This window comes from Mchenga conophoros, linkage group LG14 (genome assembly GCF_057382185.1).
Source record: "Mchenga conophoros isolate Kocher_MC1m ecotype Shallow Benthic linkage group LG14, M_conophoros_male_GT1.1, whole genome shotgun sequence".
Classification (NCBI taxonomy): Eukaryota; Metazoa; Chordata; class Actinopteri; order Cichliformes; family Cichlidae; genus Mchenga; species Mchenga conophoros.
This window is the reverse complement of record NC_140539.1, coordinates 27,699,303-27,727,194: the sequence shown is the minus strand read 5'-3', so window position 1 is coordinate 27,727,194 and position 27,892 is coordinate 27,699,303. Positions and strand designations below refer to the sequence as shown.

The following is a 27,892-nucleotide window of genomic DNA, read 5'->3' as shown; positions in this document are numbered from 1 at the left end:
TTTACTTGAGAATATTTCAGTCACCGGTTGAGAAAAGATTATCTCAGGTTACGCACACTTTCTGTCACCAGCGGTTATTTTATTGTATATTGCATAAATTTTTTACACAACATCTTTTTTCCCCATTTGCATTTGAACATGCAAACAATGGCACACATAAATCCAAAGCACCAACTTCATCAAAATCATAAAAAAACATATTGGGACCTTCTGATTTTCATGTTTTACCTGCTTTAAACCTGGCTTTTTATTGCACTTTTGCAAAACTTTGGAAGTGTTTTAGCTAGTATAGTTTTTAATTCCCTGAATCAGCTTAATTAGAAACCTTTTTTTTGTAGATTGTTGAGGGTTGAGCCAGAGTCCATGTTGTACCTTATGACTATTTCTCTTCCATTGAAAGTTTTCATTTTGTGAACAGTGCTGGGCTTGGAAGCAAGGGAGGCCGCCTGGTTTAGTTTCATGCTAAAGCTACCACACAGTCCAGACTTGAAGGTACATCGCCTTGAAGCTGGAGAAGGTTCTATGCTCTGGTTGCCTCGGTAACCCACTAAAATATTTACTACAAGTTCAAACGTCAGTTAACAGTGCTGTCGTGCTTTTATTGGATGTTGCTTCAGTCGCTCACAAGGAAGCTGAGATAAATGTATCTTGGGTCACGCCCGCTTCAAATCACCAGCGGTTATTTTGCTCGCGGCTGCTTGAAGTCACCAAATGTCATTCATTTCCTGTGATCTCAGCTCGCCGGATCGTTTGCAGCATGGACGCAGGTTTTCTCTTCGGATCAAGCACACCTTGCTGCTTTTTAACGTGAATGTGTGGTTATTTTACTTTTATTGCTTTACCACATTAAAACCAGCGTATTGCATGGCTGTCAGAAATTTCGATTTTGCTACATTTTTTGAATTATGTCATGCTAAAATATCCACTGTTGATGCATTACTACTAACAGGCTGCTCCTAACTCAGCCCTGAACAAGCAAAACCAAACTCTCTAAACAACTCCTCTTATTTTTAATATTAAGAAAAATGCAACACATTGCATCATCTCTGCATCCATCTGCAGATAACTGATTATTACATATCCGTATTATCCACATGCAAGCTGGGGCTAAACATGGTGGCAAAAGAGATATGATTCAGTTTTCCAACAGCTTGTCCCAAAGCGGCAGGATCTGACACTAAAATTTCACAAGCTGCACATCTGAATTATTGATTGTGTCTTTGCTACAGCAGGCACAAAAATAGATGTTTTTTAATGTTATAATTTCCATATAGCTGCAGGTCAAACTGGCAAACAAAATGATCCAGGATAGCAGAGAGATCTGTATAATTTTGCATTTTGCATCGAGTTAAAGAGGCAAAAAAACACACACACACAGCTGCAATGAAAACATCTCGTCTTAGATTTGAATGACACATAGAAATGATTGTGCTATAGGTCTCTTAACAGTCTTTAAAACCGGATAATTAACAAGACTGATAGGCCTAGACAAACCGATGCATTGAACCCGAATGGATTCCTGGAATCAAAAGTGCAATCATCAGAGTGAAAATATGCGCGCAAGTAAGTACAGTATTCATGGATAATCTTCTCTGTTTTGGTAGCAGCTGTGTGATGGAATAATCACACATTTCCTCTATTCATCAACTTTATTCATACTGAGTGATAACGATTCATGGGAATAGCCCAGATGAGCTCTGAGACCACACGGGCCCATTAAGCGCCCAAAGGAGCATCTCATAAACTGCAGTCCAGTGTCATTATTACGCTGTCACCATGCACATGCAATCCCCAGAAACACTTTAATCTATGTAATGAGACTGGCTATATTCAAGTTGCATCTGTTCACTGGTAATTCCTCAACAGTGGACCTAATGCCACATGGCGAAGGCACACTAGTCCAAGTGAGCACAGTGAAGTGTAGAAAAGTGCTGTTTGTTCACACAAAAAGCTGTTAGTCACGAGCCTAAACAGTGAAACGCTTCAGCAGCTGCAACGTCTACTGTAGCCACTGTATAATAAAAAGGGGCGCTCCCAAGACAGTGAGTCACTGCCATTAGGCTTCTTTGCCGTGAAGATCCTGCATTAAAAGCCCACCGGGAAGAATTCCAGTGATTGCTGTATTATTTACAGGCTTTACATGATTCATATAAATAAAAGCAGAAAACTCTTTCACGTCCACATTTAGGACACTCAAGCTGAGGAGGTAAATCCTCGGCTTCTTCGGGAAGTCACGTCTTCATTTATTTCACAGCCTATTACCAGGTCAGCCAGAAGCTTTGTGCTTCTAAAGAGGTGAGAAAAGGGAAGGGCTAAATCTGACCTCGTTCTGACAACTCACCATCTTATCACAGCCGCTGAGGCAACATCAGAAGAACCAATTTCCTGCTGTAAGCACTCAGCACAGAGCCTGCTGCAGACATACTGTCTTGACTTGTGTTACGCTGTGATGAATGTGAGGTAAACACATTTTGTACCCTAACCTTAAAGCAGCTATAATCAATAATTTTATATTAACAGAGGATCAAATGTAAAAGTGGTTGCCCGACTCTGCGGTTCAATTTCGACTCTGCGGAGCTCTGCGACATCGTAGTTTTAATTTTACAGCGCACGGCTTTATTGTTTTTGTTCACTCTCACTGCTTTAGGACATCACTTTGGCCTCAACCGTCAGCTGAGTTTAGAAAAATCCCAGTGTTAAGTACTGTGCCGGCACCAGACAGCACACAGACACGGTTAAGACACAGGTAGTGATCATAGAAATGCATTTAACAGCCAGGTTATTCTTTCAGGAGCTGGTAGACCAAAAAACAAGCAAAGTAAAAACAGAATGATGCTCATGTTGCTCCCCGTCTGCACATCTGCTTAAATAAAAACAGACTTGCAATAAATCCCCCATTAAAAGGATGCAGCTTCACACATTAGGCACATTCATCTAAATCATTCTAAACTCCAGTTACATCTCTATAAAAGCAAAGATTGTTAGGGTTTACTAACATGAGATTACTTTTCTTTTTCTACATGTACATGTGGGGGCTTTTTTAATATACTTTACTGACTCTGTACTTTATGTGCTCTGTATATTTTATGAGTGTGTGGGAAGGCCTACATGTTCAATGCACTATTCAATTATTGTGAATGTTTTTTTCTGCTTTTCCTGCACAGCTCTGAACACCCAGTCGTTCTCGAGCCGCATAAAAGCCTCGGTGCGCGATGAGCCACTCGCCTGATGCTCAAACAGCAGAAGTACGATTCTGAGGGGAAAACACTGTGGATCAAGCTGAAATTGCAGGTCAATCTTCTCAATGAAATACGACTGAGAGTTACACATGTGCACAGCACATTTGCACTACAATCTGTTTGAAATGGTCCCGCTCTCAGCCAAAAGCTCATAATAAGGTCTGCAGCAGTGCAGGAAAATCTATATCCTGCGCAATCATAGAAATGTTTACCGAATGATTATAGTTATGCAGGACCCTTGGAGCTAAACATTGCAATGTTTCTGTACTAATATATCATTACTATAGCCATGAGCCACAAGATCGGGGGCTGACTTGACAGGTTGATCGAAGACGTCTTTACCGAAACAAGGTGAAACAACTAAAACGAGGAAAAAATGAGATGTTTTGTTATCTTTTTTTGTCTTTATAGAATTACTGTGGCGTGTGGGGGAAGATTTATTTCAATGCAGAATTAAAGGAGAGGAAATAAGCAGAATCCACCTATCAACAACTCTAAAGTTCATTAATGACCATCTGAGAGGGGACAGTTGGGTTTATATGAGCAAAAACCTGAAGTTCAAGATAGATACATCACAATCAAGTGTGGATTATATCTAGATGTCAATGAAAAGAGTCTTAGAGGTGCTAGTAGGTAAATATATCTTAACCTATATTAACTATGATTTTGGCACCATTCACTGTTTGGTATGCACTCGAATTCGGTTCATATTACATACAGATAAACATGTGTGCTCGTCCCGCGGGGTGTTCTTCAATTTGACCGCTGTATGTAGCGTGAAATTATGTTGTCAACATTGTTTCTGCTGCAGTGTCAACAATAAAAAGTCTCAGATTCAGCGTGCTTGGCAGTTGATAAGATTTTGATCCTCACTTATCCCAGGAGGCATCCAAGTCCACATTAATTCAGAGGTTTTAGACTAAATCCATCATGGATAAAACTTATTACTCACAATGTTTCTGTATTTGTCTGCTCTCTGTAGCTGCATTACTTTATTTTAGCCAGACCTACAGTTGTCTTACCAGTGTATTCTGGATCCACATGAGGAGGGTAGAAGCGGAAGTTGATGAAGAAGGGAATAGACACTCCAAACCTGAACCACTCCACCACATAGGGGGGCTGCTGGCCGTCCAGGGGAGGGGACACGTCACACCCCAGGATCACGCTCTCTCCAGCGCGCGCCGTCACAAACCGGGGCTCCTCTCTCACTCCGTGGGCACCTGGAAGGAGAGGGAAGACGTTTTGTGGGCAAACACGTCATTTTCATGTTCATCGCAGCACAGCTGGTGCGTGACATGCAGGAGAACAAGAAACAGGAAAATCTTCATGCGCTGAAATCCTGCAGACTAAGCAGGAAAATCCCATTTCATTCAAGACTAATTTACAAACAATAATTGGGGTGGCGATTCAACGCGATCGACTAAACTAATGGATTAAAAGTACATTTTATTCAAAGAGCGCTGTACTGTACAGTGAGGTGGTAGTGCACCGGTGACCGCGCACATGTGAAAACCCCTCATCCTATCGGCCTATCGTCATCTGTCACCTGCATCTGTTGGTTGAGTGTTTTGCGGCTGTGCCATACTGTACAATAAATGAGCTGCCAAGGGGTTCCATTGATCATAGCTGGCTGTTGCTCAGATGAGCTTTACTATGAGCACCACCAGGCTTGGCGTTTAGCCATGAATGTCCAGGCACGCTGCCGAGCGTTGACCTATCAGATGACTCAAAGGTCGGCATACCTGCCTCAGCAGAACGCTCACTCTGGGAATGGATTTTCTCCAGCTGCCACCCCTGCCTTTCATTGAGCTGGCTGTATCTCCACCGTCAGAGCAAGCATGACCACCCGCCCTCACCCAGGGGGAAAATCGCTTCAGGGATCAAGAGACATGCTGACGTTTCACTCCAGAGAAACACCAGCTGAATAACTTAACACTTTCATTAGCAGTAACGTTCGCATCATCAGGGATCATTTTTACTGAAGAACAAATATGTGACGACTTGGAGGTATTTTGGGCTCAAGCAGAGCTGCTGTTACACGCCGGGCGGGAGTGGGTGGCCATGCGTGTATGTTATGATGTTGGACCACCTTGTCACAATTGAAAATATGAACACATGCCTTTCACCTGTGCATTAAAAAAAACAAAAAACAAATCTCTTCGCCCAGTTCCTCTACCAAAAATATTTTTTTTAAAAATGAAGCTTTGACTCCACCCCTACAGGCCATATGCACCACTTAGTGATTGTGTTTACCAGCTTAATCTGCATTATCCTTTGACAGAGTTAATCCACTTTATTCGTTTCAGCCGGCACAGATTCTAGACTGAAACAGAGCAGATTTAATCAAATTACACTTTTTAAAGTGGAGATATGGTCTGCCAGTTACAGCCTTCAGTGCTGGAATCTGCTTTGCTACTGTGCCTCTTTAGTCACAAGGAAAAGCAGGCATACTGTGCAACACTAAGCTCTAATGAGCAGCATAAACCAACTGAAACAAGTGTGCATGACTGCCTATAACCATTCAAACATGGCCTATAACATAAAACTGGGGTGATGCAATTTTTAAAAACCTATAAAAGAAGTTATATAGGTAAGAAATAGCATAAGCACACCACTTTGTACCAGCTAGATCATGTTAGTAATAAAACATTATTCACTAAAATAAGTAAACTGTAGCATGTCAAAATGGACAAAGATTGCTAAGACTGAACACTGAAGGGAGCTAATGGTTGAAAAGTGCTTCTGTGGGCATAAAACCACCCTGCAAGTGATACAAGCCTTTTAATGAGCTTCTGTAGAAACCTGTCCAGTCCATATCAGCGCAACAAAATCAGAAATCTGCTATACTAATCCTTTCAGGCTCGCCAAAAGTCTGGAATTCACACCTGAACATGCTCCATTGCAGGCTCATTTATAACACTTTCACAACGATTATAATAACCCCCTCAACGCCCATCAGGTGATTGTGCTGGGGCATATCACACAACATTCAGCTGTTAAATTCTATTTAAAAAAGGATGAAAGAGTAATTCTAGTTCAGTGAATCCCAGAGTGCCTTAAAGCTCTCGGTTCAAAAAATGTAGAAAATAGACATACTGGCATTCTTGAAAACTGTTTGTCACCAAAACACTAAGAGCTGGACTGGTCCAGAAAATGCAGCCAAATACACTTTTTTTTAACCATATTTCTTGTACTGCTATAATTATTGGAGGGTGAATTATGATCATTATTTTCAGATCCATTTTTTTTTTCCCTTGGACTCTACTAGAGCAGCTTGGTGTGAGTCACTGTTTAAAATAATTTTACACATAAAACATTGTCCGAAAGAAGCTGCTTTAGCTACCTGATTGGCTGCCCCTCACAAGCAGAAGACTTTAACAATAGATTGGGGCTTTCTATACTCACAGCCAGAGCTGTGTGCCTTAGACAGCCGTACAAAACAAGTGGCCTCTCTATGGCATCATACAAACTCGAGAGTAGAATTAAATTGTGTGTGTCCACAGGTTGACCTTTTGGGATTAGTTGCACATGCACTGACTTGATAAATGTTTAATCCTGCACACACCATTGGAACAGTAAAGGTCCTTATAATCCATGTTAGTAGATGGATTGTGTTACCTCCAAACAAAGACAGGCTAGTAGTTTCCTTGTGTTCCCAATCTAAACGGGTTAGTGACAATAGTGGCTGGACTACCAGAAGGACACTAACTTATCCATGAGGTCAAAAAAAGCGCAGAACAACATCTGAAGAACTTCAGTCCTCACTTGCCTTAGCTAAGGTCTGTGTTCATGACTCAATAATAAGAAAGAGACTCTGCAAGTTACTCTGCAACCACTACTGATCAAAACCCCCCACAAAGGCTTATTAACATTTACCAGAAAACATCTTGATTTGATTTGATTTTCTCAAGACTCTGGGTAAAATATTCTGTGAACTGCTTAGACCTAAGTTTAACTTTTTGGAAAGTTTGAGCCTCCTTACATAAAACTAATACAATACCAACAGTCAAACATGATGGTGGTAGTGTGTTGGTGATGGCTTTGGTGTTTTAGGACCTGTATGACTTGATATAGTTTTGAAGGAATCGTGAATTCTACTCTTAAACAGAAAATTGTGAAGGAGAAGATTTGACCATCTTTTTGTGCCCTAAATTTCAGGTGGACCCTTGTTACGCAGAAGAACTGAAACACATCAGCAAGTTCAAAACTAAATGAAGCTTTCAGAGCGGCCTAATCAAAGCGGAGACTTTGGTGCTTTGGCATGCCCTTAAACAGGCCGTCCATGCTTAAAAACCCCTTAATATAGCTGAATTTTGCAGAGAGGAATGGGCCAAAATTCCTCTAGTGATGTTAAAGACTCATGCCAGTTATGAATGCTTGACTGCAATTCTTACTGCCAAGAGTGGCACAACCAGTTATTAGTGTGAAATTACTTTTTCATAAAAGGCTAGGCAGGTTTGGATAACTTTTTTCCCTTAATCAATGTAATTGTTGTCTAAAAACTGCATTTTGTATTTACTCAGGTTATCTTTGTCTAATAGTAAATTTTCTTAGATGACGAACGATAAAAGTGTAACAAACCTAGCCAAAGACTTAACTTTGGGTGATCATAAAATAATATTTTGCTTTCTTTTTGGGGGGGTGAACGCAGTGAGTGTTTCGGGTGTAAAACAGTGTCCAGCATTTGTACTTCGAGGCTTTCAGAGGAAAAAAAACACAAGTTCCTATCCATAATGAAGCACAGTGGATACATTGTTTGGTTTGAGTAAGTAGAGTCACTTGACATAAAGCACACACTCAAACCCGGTGGAACAGCAGTGCATGCTGCTGAAATCCATTGTTTTCTCTGCAGACAGTTGAGGTTGCAGGAGTTTAGCAGCTCAGATTTCTAACTCACATTATTTTTGGATCTATGTGGCAGAGAGAGCATGCCTTGGACACAGAATAGGCTTTCAGGGCTTGAGATAATATATGGCAGGGCCAATAATTCTCAAGTTCTTTTATGAGATCCTCATGAGGGAACAATCAGCACAGGCTTGGTCACCACTTTCATTTCCTTAATGGAGACACAGCGACCCGATAGGGTTTATATAGGGGCTTATTCAGGGGAAATATTTATGCGCTCAACAACTCATAAATGTGATACAAGGGTCCATGCTTAAGATCTTTCAAATAAAGAGTGCTGTAGATATAAAGGAATCAATGCAGTTAGGATGGTTGCAACTAGTTATTGCTTTGGCATTGTAAATGTCAGCTGAACCCAAGTTGTACAGTGAAACTATTCAAAGAGGTAGAAATCTGTTGAGTAAGATCTGCATAAATCAGACACCTAATAAATCCTGCAGACTATTATGTTTTACGTTTCTGTCCTCAGCCTGAAGTGGATTTACTGCTAAGATCATGAATTTCTGAAGGGTAACAATTCAGTTACCTGTCAAGATATATCCGCTATACGGGCAGTAGTTGAGGAACAAAAGCAAAATACAGAGGGAGTAAGTCGGAGTATGAACTAGATACTAGTTTTGACTTTGACTTTTCTATATCCTCAAATCATTTTGTCAATGAATCATTTGGGTAACAAAATGTTAGAAGATATTGAAATATGCCCGTTTGGACATTTCCAACATTTATTTTTTTTTTCCCAAACCTCAAGCCAACAGCAACAAAATCCAGTTGACTGAATCAACCTCTTTGTGTCTTGTAACCCCTTAAAGAGACAATTAACACCAAAATCAAACACAAGTTCTTCCTCTGGCCAGTAGTTCAACAACAAAAAAAGGATTCATTCATTTATTTTTCCAAATTTCACTCGCCAAAAAAGACAACATGCAGGTAGCTAACAATATAGCTCAGGTGAGTAGTTATGCCAATAATTGTAGCTTTTTTTCATAAGCACAAGACTCTCATTATTGGTAAATGCAAACATTTCCTCCTGCAGAGGGACACAGTCAGTGGTTCTGATGTGGTATGAAGAAAATAGTATAGTATGAAAATGTTCATAACGAGGCTTGAGGATTTTTTTACACTGTCGCTGTATCTATTGCACTTTTAGCAGCACAAGGTGAGTACCATATATATATATATATATATATATATATATATATATATATATATATATATATATATATATATATATATATATATATATATATATGTGTGTGTGTGTGTGTGTATGTATATATACACACCCCCAGGTTATTATCTTAAAATTTTGCATTATTAAGTCGCAATTTTGAGATATATAATGAATATTGACCCAAAACTTTGACTTATGGATAGCAAAAAATATCTTTTCAATGCTGGAAACAAGCTTTCACATGATTCAGCAATGTAATAAACACCATAAATCAATAAAATAGCGGCTGTTGGTCAACCAGACCAGCACGTGAATCATCGCAACAGAACAGCAGTGGCACGCAGGGTCAAATCTGCCACAGATTTAAACTCAAAGCGTTTTTCAAATGGCAGTGGGTTAAAATGGCTCTTCACACAAAAAGAACACTACAGTGTACTTTCAGTAATGGTCCCAGATTTGTAACGTGAATAGCCTCTCAAGGCAATTTTGGGCAACAATCAGGCAGAGAGGAGTTGCGAAAATGTTTTGATAGTAATAAGGCCCAATAACACAAAATATGAAAATAAAGGGAGTTCAGTGAGAGACAATTTTTGATTAACTCTGCTCAGATTTCTGATCTAGGCTGCCTAAACCTTGTTTTTGAAACTGGAGCAATATTTCAGGCAGTAAAACTAAAATCTAATACTTACCTCGTGCTTGGATTTGATTCAGCACATGAGCGAGGATAACCATTGCTCACTGCAGTCAGAGATTTTGTAAGGGATACATCAAACGTTAAAATGCTGTGTGGGTGGGTGGGTGCATGTGTGCGTGCTTCTCAGTGATGGGGAGATGAATGGCGCTTTATGCTGGACAGAGCTCCTGATGTGGAGGATGTAATGGAATATAGACTGGACAGAGGCTGGAGAGAGAATCTCAAGGACATGCAGCCACTGGGCTGGAGGGGCCACTGACAGGGCGGTAATTGAATGCCAGCCTGCATGTGCTGAAGGTCACATCAGCAAATAGCCTGAGTCTGTGTGTGCCTATACATATCTGTGTTACTGCGCTAATCTGGGCCTGCACAATTAAAACATGCAGCACCTAAACTACAACAGAATACAAACTATTCCACTCAAGGAAAGATGCAGCAGAAAGTAAAAAAAAAAACTTTTTTTTAAAGAATTAACAAAAATACTTTAAAACTTCAATGGATTATAATTAGTGTCAGTATAATAATGAGTAACATAAACTACATTTAAGTTGTTTATTTAAAACCTTCTTATTTGAGAGGAATTTCAAAAATGCACAGATAAACAGAGTGTAGGTGTATGGGTTGTGTATAGAAAAGCCTATAATCTGTGTAAAAGAGGATTTAATCAGACTTTGTTAATTGATTACCAAAGGTCAGATATAGTATATGGATTAAGGCCTTTATCTCAGAAGAATAACACAAGTCAGAATAGGAAATAACTATTTAGGAAATATTTGCTGAAAATAAAACACTACTATATATTGTAAATAATAATGTAAAAATATAATAAAATAATGACATTGATGGAAACAAAGAATGTATTACAGAGAAATGTGCAACATGGGAACAAATTATTTGGAAATTATTATAAAGAAACAGGAAACTTTGGTCCAAAATATTATACTGTATTAGCAAAGAAAAAGCAAGGCGTTTATTTGTAGTTAGCATGCTATATTTATCTATATAGCTGCCTACACTACAATTATAACTATAGCAGTGCATATAAGAGTATAATTATATTAGCAGCTTTCATTGTCACAAAGTCTAATTTAAAAAGTAAGGAAGAGCACCGGTAAGTCACTAACATTTTATGACTGGTAGCAATGCACTGAATTAAGGATCCAAAACTCTTAATGTAATAGACTGGTACGACCCGAGTTCATCACTACACACATGCAGTATTAGCTCGACAGTCATAATTTCATGGGTACTGACATATGTTTTGGTATCAAAAGTGAAAGCGAAAGGAAAAATGGAAGATGGGGTGGGGGATTCGGGGTAATCAGTGATTTGAAAGTTAGCTTTAGCAGAACACAGATCAAGGGTTAAAACAGGGATGGAAGGAAGTGTAGTAAAAACGAAAAACAAAACAGGAAAGGACAATGGCTTTACAAGATGACCGTGTGAGTCATGAGATGAGATGGAAATGCTCTAAAATCAAAAAATGTCATTGTGTGATGTCTGTGAAGGTTCATTGTGTGATTTAAAAAGTTGTGTTGGACTGAGTTAATTTTTGCCAGTAATATCTAAAACTTCCAAGTTACTGTGGAATAAACTAAAGGTTGTGTGTGCAAGACCTTTAAATCCTATATGGTACAAACATTTCAAATAAAGATGTGTGTCATGAAACGAACTTGTGAATTATTGGCAGTTTTCCTTGCTAGTTTTTGCTTCAGTTATTGTACCACTTAAACCATGAATACTCAAAGTTTCATATTGAGTAAATGTAGAAAAGAATTTATGCATCAAACCAGGGCAGAAAGATGTGTGTTTGGGTTCAGAGTTGAACAATCTTCTATAAGTGGTGCAAATTTAGCAAAAAAAACTTATTTCTATTGTGTGCCAAGATTTGCTGTTTTATGTTTCAAAATCCAAGTTTCTGTGTATTGTGTTACCATCTTGGTGTTATATAGTTTTATATAGTTTTGACCACTCTGAAAAAATAACTGTGCAAAGCAATAACATATCTTTTGTTGTTGACTACTTTCCTGAAGTCTTTTTTGTTAACTGTATCTCCTGGCGATTCTGTTGGTGATTTTAGTCTGTCTTTATGGGTTGGATGGGGACACTGACACAATGTACAGGTTCATTTTCATTGAAATCTGAGTCGATGTTGGATGATTCATGCTAGCAACTAGAGCTGGGCGATATGAGATTTTTTCATATCACGATATGTTTTTTTCATTTCAGGCGATAACGATATCTATCACGATATAAGCCAAATAACTATAATTGTAAGATTTAAATGTGCCGTTGCTCACAAGTAAAATGTGAAATAATTAGCAGCTTGTTTTTATTTAAATATTTATTTCCCATAATAAGTTCAACAGGGTAGATGTACTTAAGGAACATGAGACTTTTTCAGATAAATAAAGGCAAATATTACAAACTACACAAAAGGCAGCCGCTAAAGCGTTTAAGTTTCAAAATAGAACAAATGAAACAGACTACTAAATTGTCAATTCCACTTAGAAACAAAATATTAGTTTGTTTTACAGAAGAACAGACAAAATTGACTAACTTTTGTCAATATCAAATAAACTGAGAACTAAAAGGAAATTCTCAATCTCTCCTTGTTGTATAGCTGAGCTTTTCAAACAGTTTTAACAGTTACTTTAGTCTGACAAAAGCCGAATGACGAATTAGCGCTTCCAGTCAGAGACTGAGGCTACGTCCACGCGTACACGGGTATTTTTGAAAACTGAGATTTTCCATTTTCGTTTTAAAAAATAATCCCGTCCACACATAAAGGCAGAAATGAAGGAAAACGCTGCTATGAACATGCCAAAGCAGCAGGTGGCGCTAGATTCCTAACCGTGCAGAAATGTTGGCCAATCAGAAGTCTAGAAGCCTCGGTGGGAAAAAGTAAACAAAGCTGGGGCATAGAAGCAGAACCGAGTCGTATGTGTGGACGGACAGTAACTGTGTGTATATGAAGCATTTAAACACTGCAGAGAGTAGAATTAACAGTAACAGTATTGTAGAAATTCATTTCACCAAAACAATAACGTGGCGCAGTGTGACGCATGCACCAGTTTATTGTATTTCCAGACTTGCTTTCGGCACAATTTACAGTGCACGCTACTCTGTTTTTTGTCAGACTTGAAATAGCCGAAATACCTTCACACTACGGAACTTCTATGGCTCTTCCGTTCGACAATCTCTCCGGCGTTGGAACCATCATCTGTTTTCTCTTCGGTCACGCTCGGTTGATTTTTCTAGTCGGCACACTCATTTCCTCCATTACGCGCTGGCTCCATTACCCGCTGGCTGCTCCCAAACAAACACACGTGCGGCTTGGCACTTGTGCTGTACGTAACAAGTCACGCGACATGACGCTGCGGCTGTGATTGGTTCGGCTCTGTGCTACTTAATTTGGATTGGCTGACCTTTTTTTTTTTTTTTTAAGAGGACAAGAGCGGCGAAGTCTATCGCGATAGTTTAATTTCTCTATCGAGTAAAAGTTATATCGCGATACATATCGTTATCGTTCTATCGCCCAGCTCTACTAGCAACCACTGCACTTTTTTTGGCCTTCAAACATTGAGTACAGATTAGTTTATAGTCTCTCTGCAAGCGGCTGAATAAGTCAGCTGTGTTGCTTGGATATGATTTGTTCGTGGTTAATATCACTTTCACTAAATCCAAAGCAGTTCCTAATAACGAATGATAATCCGCTTCGAAGGACAAACTCTTAACCTTCTACGGTGCCAGAAATTTGAATTGTTTGGTGTAGTTGTCTTTTAACATGTTGGTGTCTCTCCAGACTCGACTTCAAGCTGAGGGGTGCAGGGACCAGCTGTGATTGGCACATACAGACATGTTGTCAGGCAGTGATTTATGGAACGCTTGCTTTGCGTTCTGTCGGCAGAGCACGCATTTTCAGTATCACTCAATCAGTTTCATTTAATTGTGTCAAGCTATTGCGACTCATTGTGATTACATTTCAAGTGATTGTGGAACCCCAAGAACTGCACACAGAAAATCCTGGATTTAGACGAACCTGTAGTTTCCACATTGTTCTACGCACTTTGGTTCTTCAGTGAAGTGTAGGGATGTCCCGATGCCAGAAATGTAGTAGAAGTAATGCCACTCAATAAACAATTTGATACCATAATTAAGAAATAAAGATTATCGTTTAAATAACTGACATGGTGGACTGCTTATTTCAAAATTTAACATTATATTTTGTTGAATGGACACAGATTAAAATGTTAAGATGGTTTGGATGCCATTTTTACCACATCATGTCTCCATGCTTTCCTATGTGCTGTACTCTCTTAAGCCTTTGATCATTTAATTTCAAAGATTCATACTCTGTTTACTGTATACCATCCTGCTAATAAACTCCACTGCATAAAACATCTAAAACAGAATTTTGAATTTCTTCCTTTCTTCTACCAACTTTTCCACCTCAGATGGGAATAAAAACGTCTCTGTCAGTTAAATATCTGTGAGCTTTTTAAGTTCCTGCTTGTTTTTTTGATTTTGGGGAAATCTAAAAAGGCACATAAATTAAAGCTGCACCTTGTGTCTACTCTGTTCTTCGGTACAGGAACAATCTGATATAGATCTCTTCATTATTTAGTCCTCTTTAATGTCTAGGTTCCCTTCCACTGACAAGCAATGCTCAGTCAGGGATGCGATAGATGTGCTGACACCTGAACGTGCAGCAAGAGGAGAAAGAAGATGGATGTGTGAAATGAGCTTGGCTTGCCAAAGGCACAAAGGGCAAACCACCATCACTGGGCGCTGCTCTGGCAGAGCTGCACATTATAGGGGATCTCTGGCAGTAGCTGTAAGCCAGAGAAACCATTCAGTCATTTTTAAAGTCTCTCACAGTAATTTTTAGATGATTTATAAATGTTTAAAAAAAAAAAACACTGCAGCTAATAACACATATTAGAGAGTTCACATGGCTTGTCTAATTAAAGCTGCGCACAAGACTGCATCAGTAAACCATATGTAACCACGACACACAGCTTCTATATTCCATATGAGCTGCTCGTACATCAACTGCACATATCGTCCTATCCTCTCATTCACTCGCTCCCTCTCTCACAAGCTTGCTTCCTCTTTCACTGACTGTCACACTCAAGCTGCAGTTCAGCACGATGTAAGTGTGGAATCCACATCTATCGCTGGACATATGCATATGCATGTGAATGTTTCTCCTGAATACACACATTTAAGATGTAAGACATGTGACTAACTCTTAGGAGGAGTATGTCTTGTAAATGACCTAGAAGGATAGGAACTGTTGTATTATCATCATTCAGTATCTGCAGTTGTGTTCCTGCCTTACTTTGTTCCGTAAACTACAGTTAAACTGTGTTTCAGTCCTTTTCATACATATTAACACATACAATTTGTCAAATCTCATTTGATAACAATAAGAAAACAGTATTTGTTTTGTTAAAATGCACACCAGTTAGCCACAAATTTCAAACTATCGACAGCCAAAGTGAATGCCACTGATCACCTCTTCACAATGCAATGTTCTACTGTGAGACTTTAGTTTGCTATTTATATGGGGACTACTTTACTGCTGATCTAACCTAGCAGACCAGCACAACCCTCATTGTTAAAGCACTCCCTGATGGCAACAGCCTCCCCAAACAGGGCAGTGGATGTAGCTACAGGGCTTGATTAGCACAAAAACACAATCTGACTGAACATCTGCAGGATCCATAGAGACCCCACTGTGCAACCCACAGAACCCAAAGGATCCACTGCCAACATCCCAGTGCCAAGACGCCCCACTCCCAGAAGTCCATGGTGGTGCTACCACTGGGATCTGCTCAATATTATGCACTGATCTATATAATAAACATTCAAAAAACAAATATGGTAAGTTATTTATAAAGGAACCTGCACATTCATTAACATGAAGTTCATCGTGCAAATATGCCAGATTCAACCATACAAGCTCATTTTTAGCTGTAGTACCAAGTTAAGTTGCAAAAGCATGTAAGCTTAGACACAAAGAGACAGAAACATGAATGATAAAAGGAAACCATAACCATATAAACACAAGAATGCAATCAATAAAACACAGGCAGTAAAAACAGAGACTTTCAGTGACAGCACTTTAGATTATGACAGCATGTTTGAGTATCCAGCAAGAGTTAAGAGATGCATCTACTATATCAGGTATGTCCTGCTCAGTAAGAAAACACTGACTGCCCAAAATGCCCCCTTTTTTTTGCAATCCACCCTAAATAATGAAGCGCTTTACAAGCGGCGTTCTGTTCTGTCTCATACTCCTTTACCGTATCTGTGCAATCCTATTTATGTTACATCAGATGGACAAGATATGTTGATATAACGCAGTGTCGTCCACCACCACAGCTCTACTAACACCCTCAGCATAAAGTAGAGTTATCACCTTTCTGATAATGTCAACAAAACCTGAAAATGAAGAAGCTTTTGTAGATGCAGAATTTATGGGAGAGCCGCTGCGTTGGTTCAGAATTGATCGGACAAATGCTGCTAATAGGATTCTCACTGACTGTATATGGCATATAGATTATCTGTAAAATGATGCCTGAACTACTGAAGAGTGACTATAGAGACTGTTGAACAAAGTCTGTCAGAGAAACAAACAGGTCAGCCTGCAGCTGGGATGCTTCTTCAGTGGGGACTTTAAGGGTTCAGTATTGTAAGACCTAATCAAATAAATTAAACCTAATTTGACCTCAACTAAAGGAAACAATGAAAACTGATTTCTGTTATATGTAGTTCACTGTGTATAATCAAGTAACTGACCATGTTCATGAAGAGGACTCCGCTCTGCCTCCTTTAATGAAGCGCCTTGGTGTTATCTGCTCAGTCCAGCCCAGTCTGTCTGGATCTTTATCTACAACTCCCAACACCGAAAGCTAACATGGTCAGGGACTTGTCTTCGCATTCAGCGCCTGCTACTCGAACATATACGGCTGATTCTGATCAGAATATGGTTCTTTTTTTTTATCAGTCACTGAACTCAGTCCAAAAAGTCCTCATGAATAAATGACAACAACCTTCTAAGTCATGCCCAATCCAAGGTTAACATATATTTTAACATAGTATTTGCCTGTACTTTCTGAAACAGGAAAAGCATCCATCCCTGAGACTTTTCATATCAATATACGAACACCACAGTGTATCCAGTTTCCTCATTATTTGTATTGTTCAACAAAAACCCCAATGTTTTTTCCTTTGATTCTAAAATAAAGACATCATCAGAGATCTTTGTGGAAAAGCAACAGACCTCAAGTTCTCTCACTGGTTGTTTCACTGTTAAAGGCTTCAACAAACAACAATTAACATTAACATTTAAACTGTTAATCAACCAATTACTTACCTCATCAAACATAATAAACAGTGCAAAAAATTTTAATTTTATATTTTCAAATATAACATAGGTTTTCCAAAAAAAATGTTCATTTCTAAAAAGCAAAACTAGAAGTGAATAAGAAATTAACTCATACATTTTATTGCTAATAGTTTGAGGATTTCTTCATCATAAGTCATCAGATCAGTAACAGAATAGGAGCATTTGCATGTAAAATATATGAAATATGGATAAAATAAACCGGGCTTTCTGTTATCCATTGTATGCAAATGCTCGACTACTCCGCCTAGGCTGCACTGTCGAGTTCAGATCCACTGAGCGCAGCGCAAGCTAGCAAGACAGAAGCTAAGCTCATTGCAACATGGCAACTGCCTCAGTGCTACCCGAAATTGAACCTCCCCCACCCTCATTCAGATCTGGCGTTTGGAACTATCTTCTATCTATCCTGATGGTGGACAAAAGCAAAACAGTATGTCGGATGTGCCACGCAATGCTCAATTGGTGGGAACTAGTGCGTTAGCGCAGTTTGCTTGTTAACGTGTTGACGCCGTCCAGCCCCACGCACGGGGCGATCCGTGGTAACTCGTTAACGGAGATTTGCCGCGTTATGGCGTTAATGTCATTTTAACGAGATTAACGCTGACAGCACTAGTGGGAACACAACAAATATGACTGCACATTTACGCCGACATCATCCTAGTGCAAAGACAAGTGAAAGCAGACAAAAACAACAAGCACGCATGCTACAAACTTTACCCGAGTCATTTAGACAGCCGTTAGCACATGATTCTCCTTATGGGGACCTGATATGTTTAATATGCTGCTGAGAATATAGCCCAGAAGAAGCGTATAGTATAGCTTTTATTTTAGAAAGAGCCATTTCTCTGTAATAAACTCTCTTTTCCAAAGATGAGTGATTTCTCGATCAGATAGATGTATTTTTAAATTATTTTGTTGTTTCAGCAACATTAAATTTAAAAACTGTACTTTTGAGTTAAAATATATATTTATAATTTTAATAAATGACAAATTAAAAAGGCATGAACATTTTTTTGCATCGAAAAAATATCGAACCGTGACACCAAAGTATCGAACCGAACCAGCCAAAGCAGAGCGAGAGCAGCATGTCAGCCTAGGATCATGATTTAGTATCTAAAAACAAAGCTTTGTCAACAACCTCCAAAAAAGCACAAAACTTTGCAAAATATGCAAAAAATAAAATATGCCCACTAAAGGTGAAAGCAAAAACTTGAGAGGATATCTGGTGAAAAAATGCTAACGCTAAGCTAGCTAAGAACCCAGAGTGAAAGCTGAGTGAATGCCGACCCAAACAACCAGACCCTTAACTTCAACAGGTAACAAGCAGATGAGCAGTCGGGCTACCTGTTCACGTTTCGAAAGCAGAAACATTCGCTTTTTTGTGCCGGTTTACATTCTTATCAATTCCCATCCCCAGCTCCTGAAGACTTACAATGTTGTTACTTTAGTTACCGTTAAACCAAAGTAACTAAGGTACTGTGAAGGAAAAACACTTCTGAAACACGTTATATTACCATTTGCTTCCATTTGACTAATGGAAAATGCATTTCCTTACACGAATAAATGTTTCTGTCTGTAAGATGCACGCATCAGTGAAACACTGTTCAGTATTTTTTCTATATTGTCAGAAATAGCGCTATCACAAGTTTGCTTGAAATATCATGATAGAATTTTGAAGCTGTATCACCCACACCTAACTGAATTAGTGACCCACTTATTGTTCATTTCCTCTCAGTTTAAATCCCTGATTAATCTTTAAGTACATTTTTTGATCGACTGCCTTTTTAATCAAATTCACATTTTATTTACTTTTTAGCCACATGTGAAGAAATGCCGACTTGACAACTTGTACATATCACTAAACCTGACATACTGAGGCACATTATATTATTCTTATCACTGCAAGCAGTGAACTGCTACATGCTTCGAGAGAGATGGGATCTAAAGGCTGCAGGTGTCAGTCCATCCAACGAGAACCACATATTCTGAAAAACTGGCTTTCCCAGAATGCTGCAGGCTTTGTTTGGAGACTCCGCTGGGACTGGACTGGCTGAAGGAGGAGTAGAGAAGGGAGGGGGCATCAGCAGAAAGAGCTGGCACATGCCCAGTACTGAAAGTCTGCCATCCACAGCTTGAGCACGGCCCCTCTCCTAAGCTTACTAAGCTTTACTCTCACGACAGCGAGCGACAACGTAAGGCGCAGAGAAAAACTGAGAGAGTGAGAGAAAGAGTTTGTACAGTATGTCTGCAGAAAAACGATTGGTTGGACAGAATCAGGAGGGGATCACTGCAGAACTGTTTGGCAGACATATAAAGCAAAGTCACACTGGACAAATATTTCAAGTTTAAACTGATATGAAATGAATAATAAGTGATTAATCAATGCTTCTTAATTCTTAACTGAGAACCCAAAACTGAAAAAAGGTTTATGTACTTGTAACTTTATGCTCAACTTGACAAGAGGAAAGAAAAATCAAGGACTTCACATGACTTGAACTAGCCAGTTTGTGTGGGCCAGAAGCTACTGTCTCTATTACCAATCAACTTAATTCAGTCAGGTGATTAAATAATGGAAAGCTTCTTATTCTGAGAAACTAAACTGTTGGGCTCATAGTATCAACAAATATAATGAAAACCTAAAAAGAAGTGATGGGAGAAAAAAACCTTTAACCACGTTATGAGTGTTGATGTTTCATAGTTTGCCCACTACAACTTCCCCGTTGGCCACATATGTGTTTGGAGGGCCACAAACACAGGAGCAGCTGATCTGATCAGAGTCACTGAGAGAGTGTAAACTATTAAATAAATAACTACACACAACAAATGTTAGCGAAATCTGTTTATGTTTTGTGTGTCTGAAAGAAGTTTGCTGCATGTTTTTATTATGATGTACATGTGATATATCAGCCGGGTCACGTGACAGTTTGTGAAACAGTCACAAAAAATGAATCCAATTTTTTGTGTTCATGCACACGAGCTGTTATGAGTATGAATTTGTAAGCAAAGCATTTAAATAGGAAATGTATTTCATGTCAAAAACATGGCGTTTTTTGTAGAGAAAGCAGGAAGTTGTCACTGTGGCAACCAGGAAAAAAGACACGGCAGCCAGTATTTTAACCTACATCATGATAATTTTGTAAATCTAACTCAGTAGTTTCTAATAAAGTAACTTAATTGAAATTTATAATGCATTTAAAAAACAAAACTGAAGCTGTGACATGTATGAGTTGTATTTGGGCCTCTGGTATGCAAGTCAAGATGACTTATTTCTCTTCCACCCCGTTCCACCCTAAGTAGCTGGATTTTTTTGCTCCCTTTTAATCAGTACATTTCAAAAGTCATGTTCAGGGGCACAAAGAAAAAATGGAAAATTCATGTCCTCCAGCACGAATCAATAGATAGAAGGTCATGACTATATTATGAACTGCTGTGAGTCCAGACTGTATACATATGTATTTATTTATGTTCTTAACTCATTTTATGATGTGAATTATTGGCCTCTTGGCTAAGTGCAGTTTCCAAGCTATATTTTCCCTGGAGGATAGTAAAGACTATCGAATCCAAACTACTGACAACAAAGAAAATCTGAAATCTTTAATTAAATTGGCTTTTGGGTCCAGTGAGGCCATGGTGTCAACGCCAAAGAGCTCTAATGCAGATGCACTGGCACCCAGTCCCTAAAGTAATTTTGGTTATTCCAGCTTGTTTTCCCCCAGTGAACTGTGTGCTCATTAAGTGCAGATTGTCTGACACAGAAGTCAGACAATCATGGAAATTGGATGCATAAAATATCAAAATCAGGTTTCAACAAATCAAAACCAGAAAAAAACAATTCAACAGTCATTATCTGATTTTGCATGTGTGTGTGCAGGTGTTTGTCATATTCATTAAGTAAAAACAGTTTTAATTCTCAATTAAAAGTGAAGAAAAAAATCAAACATGGATCATATTAAATCTCTAATCACATTAAACCATAAATTAAATCTAAACCAAATTTAACTCTTTATTTGTTGTGTTTTTAGTCATTTTAAATAAATTGTGAAACTATCACCAGATTAGCCTTGCTTACCTAAACCTAATTTTTGACTGCTGTTCACAAAGATTAGATCTTATAGAAAAATCACAGTTCCTATTCAGTCAACACATAAAACATCATTAAACCCAACTGTAGAGGAAGTTTAAAGAAAGAAGCCACAGTGGATGTCAGACAAATTAAAACTCTGCTGTCAAAACAGTATTTCAACCATATCACGAACTGCAGCCTCACTTAATGTCCCAGACAGTTCTAGCACCCAGACAAAAACCGAAGGCAGACCCATTTATCTGAACGACAATCTGAATCAGGACCCACAGACGCAGTAGGAGGGTTTTCAGACGGTGCCTCGGTGCTTCAGGGAGCCCTCAGATATGTGAGTGACATTTCTGACACCTTCATAAATCCCATCTGCATCTGTATATCCAGCTCATTTAAGAGCAAGCATGCCAAGCCATGGCTCATGAGGGAGTTCCGGATCCAGTGAAACATCAAGGAGGTGGTTCACAAGAAGACAAATACAGATGAATACCATCTGGCCAAAAGCCAGCTCGACAAACTCTTAAAAAACAGAGAGTCCCAGCAGAGGACCAGGGAGGAGATCAGTAAGCCATCAGTGACTCTGAAAATAGTCCTTCAAGTGTACCACTTCCCAACAATGGCCAATGACAATTAATTACTTCTGTATTGCCGTCAGTGTCCCTCACGCTTCACCTTCATTGGTTGCCAAGTCACTGTTGACTTTGCTGAGCTAACCTCAGCTGTCCCTCACCATATGCTGTCTCCCCAATGGACACTTGGCAAAAATAAAAAATAAGAAATGTCTAGTTCCTGTGACTGATTGTTCACCGAATCAGAAAAATATGTTGAAACTGTTGATTACATTTGGTGAAGAGGTTATAAAGAGGACGCTGAAGCTTAACTATAAATAATGTCTCTGTTTGCTTTTGGAGACACAGAAACAACAAGTAACAGTCCTTAAATCCTACTAAACACCTTCTTTCTGTGGTGTGTCGCTACTTGGGGCAAAAGAAAAAGAGTAACAAATGTTGGAAATAATCAGTAACAAATGAGTAGTTACCGTTGTGTGTGGCTCAGTTAATGGTGCAGGTTAATGAGGACTTGAGGGGAGCTACTAATTAAAAAACAAGAATGACTACAAACTGATGATTACCTAGTGGTTCACTAATATGCTACTTTTTGAGATAGCCGTTAGATGATCAAATAAGATAGATCATAAAATATTAGTTTGCATGATAATTGAATGAGTTTGAAGTCTTATCAGAAACTTTCCTACACTTTACAATAATTCCATTCAATGATTCTTGATTCTTCTTGAGTCTTCTTGATTTTTTTTGTTTTATTCACATAGTGCAAAAATCACAAGAGTAGCCTCAAGGTGCTTTATATTGTAAGGTAAGGACCCTACAATAATACAGAGAAAAGCCCAACAATCAAACAACCACCTATGAATATACACTTGGTAACAGTGGGAAGGGAAAAGTTCCCTTTTAACAGGAAGAGACCTCCTGCAGAATACTTTGAGGAGTGGTTTTACAACTCTTGAAAATGACAATACAAAGTAATCCTTACCTAAATGACAGCAGTAGACTCAATTAACGAATTATGGGACTACTTTCTTATAACTCAGTGCTGCTTTACTCGAGAGTCCTGGTCACACTCCAGGAATCACGTCTCTTTCAGATGGAAATCCAAATTTTTGCCAAGAACTGTTTAAGACTTATCAACCCATGAAGGATCAGAACCTATTCAGAAGGGTTTCTAAACTACTCATTGTAATTTTATAAGCTCTGTGCATGCCTCACAGTGTATTACAGCAAACACGTTTGCAGATGATGCCTCGTCTACATCTCAAAATGCACTTTAAGTCCCTATAAAGGAGGCGTAAAGCCTGTGCAAAACCCTGTTGTACCATTAACACAACTTAGTGTTTTAAGACAATTCTAGTCCAAAAATCAGTTTTATTGTCACTGCAGGTGTATCAGTATATTATATTTTGATTTTCTTTCTGAGGCTATCCTGTATGTCTATCCTGTATGTGTTCAATTAGAACTTTCTTTCCTAAAATTCTTATCTTGTAGAGTTTATCCAAATATCTAAATGTGATTTATTTTAATACATTATCAAATATTAACATACAATCTCATCTGAAAGTTACATTGTGTAAAATCTTACCTCTATATGTTTTTATCCCTCCCAATTTAGGTGCACAATCCTAGCTACAGTAGCCACTGTAGGACAAAAAACTCTGGTCACCATTCATCTATAGTGAGTGTAGGCTGTCAGTCTGCTGTTTACCCTGTCAATATGTGTCTACAACCATTTCTGGTGGAGGAGGCTGTAAAACTTAAAAGGAGTCCAATACGAGTTGATGAGTCAGTGAAGCTCACTTCTCTCAAATGACAGTCATACTGAGGTGCTGAGGCTGAGAACTTTTCTGTCAGTTAGTGCTGCTGCTTTTGTGGTATTAGCTGCTGTTAGCCTCCGTTAGCCTCCGTTTGCTGCTCTTAGCCTCTGTTACAACATTCATTAAAGTGGATTTAACATCGTTGGACTTGGACACTTAGTGAATGAATTCTCATACAATGTGAGAATGTAATCAAACTATCTCAACCAGTATATTCAAGAAGGCGGGGGATCACAGCCACTACATCAAACCAATGTCTGCTCCTATGCATTTTTAATTGATTAAGTCTAGGTTTATGAGAATTTAATTTATTTTTGGAAGACACAATCCCACAGTCAATGTATATTAATAAGTAAAAAAAAAGAATATTTTTCCCCATTAAATAACCTGAAAAACAACTGAATGTAGCTTAAAAAAATTAATTATATAAATTTGATAGTATACGAAAGAATAATAATTATATCTCATTACACAAAACATTCTCCATTTATGCAATAAAATATATATGTGCAACTATTTCTGAGACAAGTCACCAGACATCATGAATTTAAGTTTGAAACATGTCATCATTTTGCTGCAGGCTCACGGTCATTTATTAATCCCTAACACTGAGCAAAGTGCACATACAACAAAAACCCAGCCATGGAAAATGAGCCAAGTCTCAGCTCATCTGAGATCCAACTTTGATTCTCTTTCTTTGGAGCAAGTAAGTTTCTGGCCATTTGTTTTGTCCATTGGAATATAAAAATTGGACCTGAAGCCTCCATACATGGAAGCAATGATCAAGAATAAATGACATAATCTGCAGTGGCAAATCCATCAAACTTTATGAAAAATATAACATTTTAATAGCAGGGTAGTTGTTTCACCTTGCCTACAGTGCATATGCTAAGCTAGGCTAAATAGCGGCAGGGTGTAGATTCTCAATTAATGGACACACATGAAAGTAGTAATGTTCTTCCAAATAATTAGCTGCCAGAGTAAATACTGATGTTAATGTTTTAGCAGTATGCTACATTTTCAACTATTTTCAACTGTACCTATACTGATACTTAACACGTCGTTTCTTGTTCTCTATTAACCAAAAATTACATCAAAACACTTCATTTATTGCCAGAAATCCTTAAACTCTGAGCACAGGTCAGTGTGCGCTGTAGTTCACGAACAGTCAAGAAAAGGCACAGTTGGTGTTTTCATGCTTTGTCAGTGATTTTTCGTGGTAGCAGGCTACAATCAGATGGTATATTTAGGGTCCCTGTAATATTTCAAGTAGACCGCCTCTCATTTGTAGTCACTAATAGCCTATGTCATGATTTGTGATTCTCTCATGCAGCCTGTGAGGCTTAAATCACCTTCTGTGCAGTGACTATATCAGACAACACCTTTGAATCGATATGATTAAGATCCCCATCTATGTAAGGCAGATGATGAGTGTTTAAAAAAAAACCCTCTGAGCGGTTTCTCTTCCTAAATCAAACTCGTTTCACTACATTGGCTCAAGATTTCATATTGGGCTTATCTTGGCCTTGGCTGACATCACAGGAGGAGTCAGACCTGTGAGCAGACCAGTTTTGACTGGGTATGTGGGGGTCATTGGGATAAGTACTAGGGGACAACTTGGCAGATGTCTCCCTCCTCTGGACACAAGTGGAAAAGCAAGGTTAAGTAAGTACATGGGTCAATACAGAGTGCTGGTAAAAATAAATAAATAAATATGAACAAAAGGGAGATTGTGCAGGTTGTAACTGTAGGAATGACTAGTTTACGAAGCTCTTAGATCAGCACAAGGCGAGTCTTGCAGCCTGGGTGCTTAGTGCATCACATACAGCACCGTGACCCCCCTCCCTCCCTCCCTCCATCCATGTGCAATGTGAAATTCAGCATACGAATCCCATGCATGCTGCAGCGGGCTCTATCAAATCCAAGAGTGCATTTTATCTGACACGTGATGCATTATTTAGTTACTTTTCCATCTTGAGGGCTGAGACGGTCACACCCCTCTCTGGAGAACTCAAATGGGACTGCTTGCTATGATAGCCTACAATGCACACATTTCCCCTCAGCAGCAGCAGCAGGGACGTTATCTTCCAATCTGCTCGCTGCTTTATCACCCAAATGAGCCTCACATATTTCACATACACGGGCCAAACCCACCAGCCACATTAATAGAGCTATCTTTGCCGTGATCAGTCATCGTGGACACATGGATGTGTTATCAGAATTAGGCTATCTCATTTCAGGTAACCATGTAAATGAGCCAGGCCGTTTTCAAGGCAATTTTTGTTTTCCTGACAGCCTTTAACCAGGGCTAAACTTTCACGTGACATATGAGATATGCAGCCATTTGTTAGAATCAAATTGCCCCACAGTTCATATGACCTAACATACAGAAGAAGAAGGAGGGAGGGGGGGGGGGAGGCAAAAAAAAATCTCTTGCGATCAGAACAAGCAGCACCAAGAGCACGCGAAGACAGCAGAAATCAAAAGCTATGTGCGGCACAAGATATATTGCACTTCAACTCACCTTGAGCGGCCGTTCCTCTGGTGCTGAATACACTTGCTATCAGAGTGGCCACATACCAAATCATAGTACTATTGCCGACCAGCTATTACCACGCAAAGTGCCCCGTTCAACCAATCTCTCATATTCGACCTTGCACCTCGCGGTCTCTTAGCACAAGCCCCTTTTCATATCCTATTTTCTTTCCTCGTGGCGTTTCCCTTCATCCCTTCCCTCCCCCGTCCTTCCATCCGCATCCTCTCCCGAAGAGACAGAGCACCTGCACCGTTTGTAGTAGACGGAGCCGTTTTACGAGCGCATAGTGAAACCAAGTGTGAGAATGCAGCCACAGGTCCGCCTCTCCTGTCACTGGATTGGCTGCTGATTGAGTCTTTGGGGCGTGTATTGGTTCTCCTTACGCCCCGCACCCGAATGACAGGAGAATCGGCCGTGCGCCGATTCAAGGTGAGTTGGAGCGTGCCGTAGTAGTGGAACCGCAGTATCATGCGCATTGACAAGAGAGCCCGTGTCCACATCTTTGAACACCTCTGCTAAAGTGTCCCCACGTGCACCATCACCGCACGCCATCCATTCATCCACCCACTTGCCTTTTGCATTATTCCTCATATCAATACTGGCAACCTCCCCCCCCCCAAATCCCGCTACATAGGTTGCAGGTTGACTGTGTGTGTAATGAAAATGGGGGACGCTGGTGGAGCTGTGTGACTCATCTGTGGCTCCTCCACAGCCGTCGGTAGCTGTCATGTCGCTGTTGCCGGTTTAAAACACTCGTTTTTTTAGGGGTTTGGGGGGTTTCGCTACTGTGCCGTGTCTGGCTTTATTTGCTGGGTGTGGCGACACATGCGAGAGCGTTTTCCACTATTTTTTCCTCGATGGCCGCGAGCGTGAGGATGCAGCTCCATCATGCTGCCCACTGCGTACACATGGTTGCCACTGATAAGGGTGCCTCAGATTCACCCCCTCTGTTTTTCTACATGCATGACCACAGAGGATTCAGAACGCCTGTGCGTCTCTGGCTGCTCCACATCAGCTCAGATCGCGCACAAACTACACTCCTTACACGCTCCTGCCGCCGCCGCCGCTGCTGCCTTGTTACTGAAGATAAACATGTGGGTGATCTATCATTTTAGCAAAGTCTTGCAGCCGAATTTGTCTCATTTTTGCCTCGACATTTCTGTCTGTCTTGTCTGTCTGTCTCACCCCTCCCTCCTTTTTTTCTTTTTTTGCTCCTGCGTGAAATCAAAGAAAAATCTACAAATGTGACCAAAAAAAAAAAAATCAAAGACACCCCCCCCCTTTTTTTTTTTTTTTTTGTCTGGAAACCATGCAGTGAAATGATATTGTCATAACGCATTTGAATATTTTAGCACACATTTGAAATCCACTATAGGGCTCAGGTTTTACTGGGATTAAACCTCAAGCATTAAGCCTCCTCCACATAAACTCGGGCATATGTGTTAAATGCAGTAGCATTTAAAAGGGACAGG

The 27,892-nt window shown here is 39.5% G+C and overlaps 1 protein-coding gene across 3 annotated transcripts in view; it reads right to left on the bottom strand.

Annotated features, from left to right (window-relative positions):
• igsf9ba (immunoglobulin superfamily, member 9Ba) overlaps nt 1-26,696 on the bottom strand; it is a 71,806-nt gene extending 45,110 nt beyond the window's left edge. For all 3 annotated transcript variants that reach the window (XM_085243716.1, XM_085243717.1, XM_085243718.1), the window contains exons 1-2: nt 26,409-26,696; nt 4,262-4,459 (exon numbers count right to left, since the gene is read on the bottom strand). In XM_085243716.1, coding sequence (XP_085099842.1) covers nt 4,262-4,459; nt 26,409-26,472 — 262 coding nt within the window. In that variant the 5' untranslated portion in view covers nt 26,473-26,696. The remainder of the gene's footprint in view (nt 1-4,261; nt 4,460-26,408) is intronic.
• Between the last annotated feature and the right edge of the window lie 1,196 nt (nt 26,697-27,892).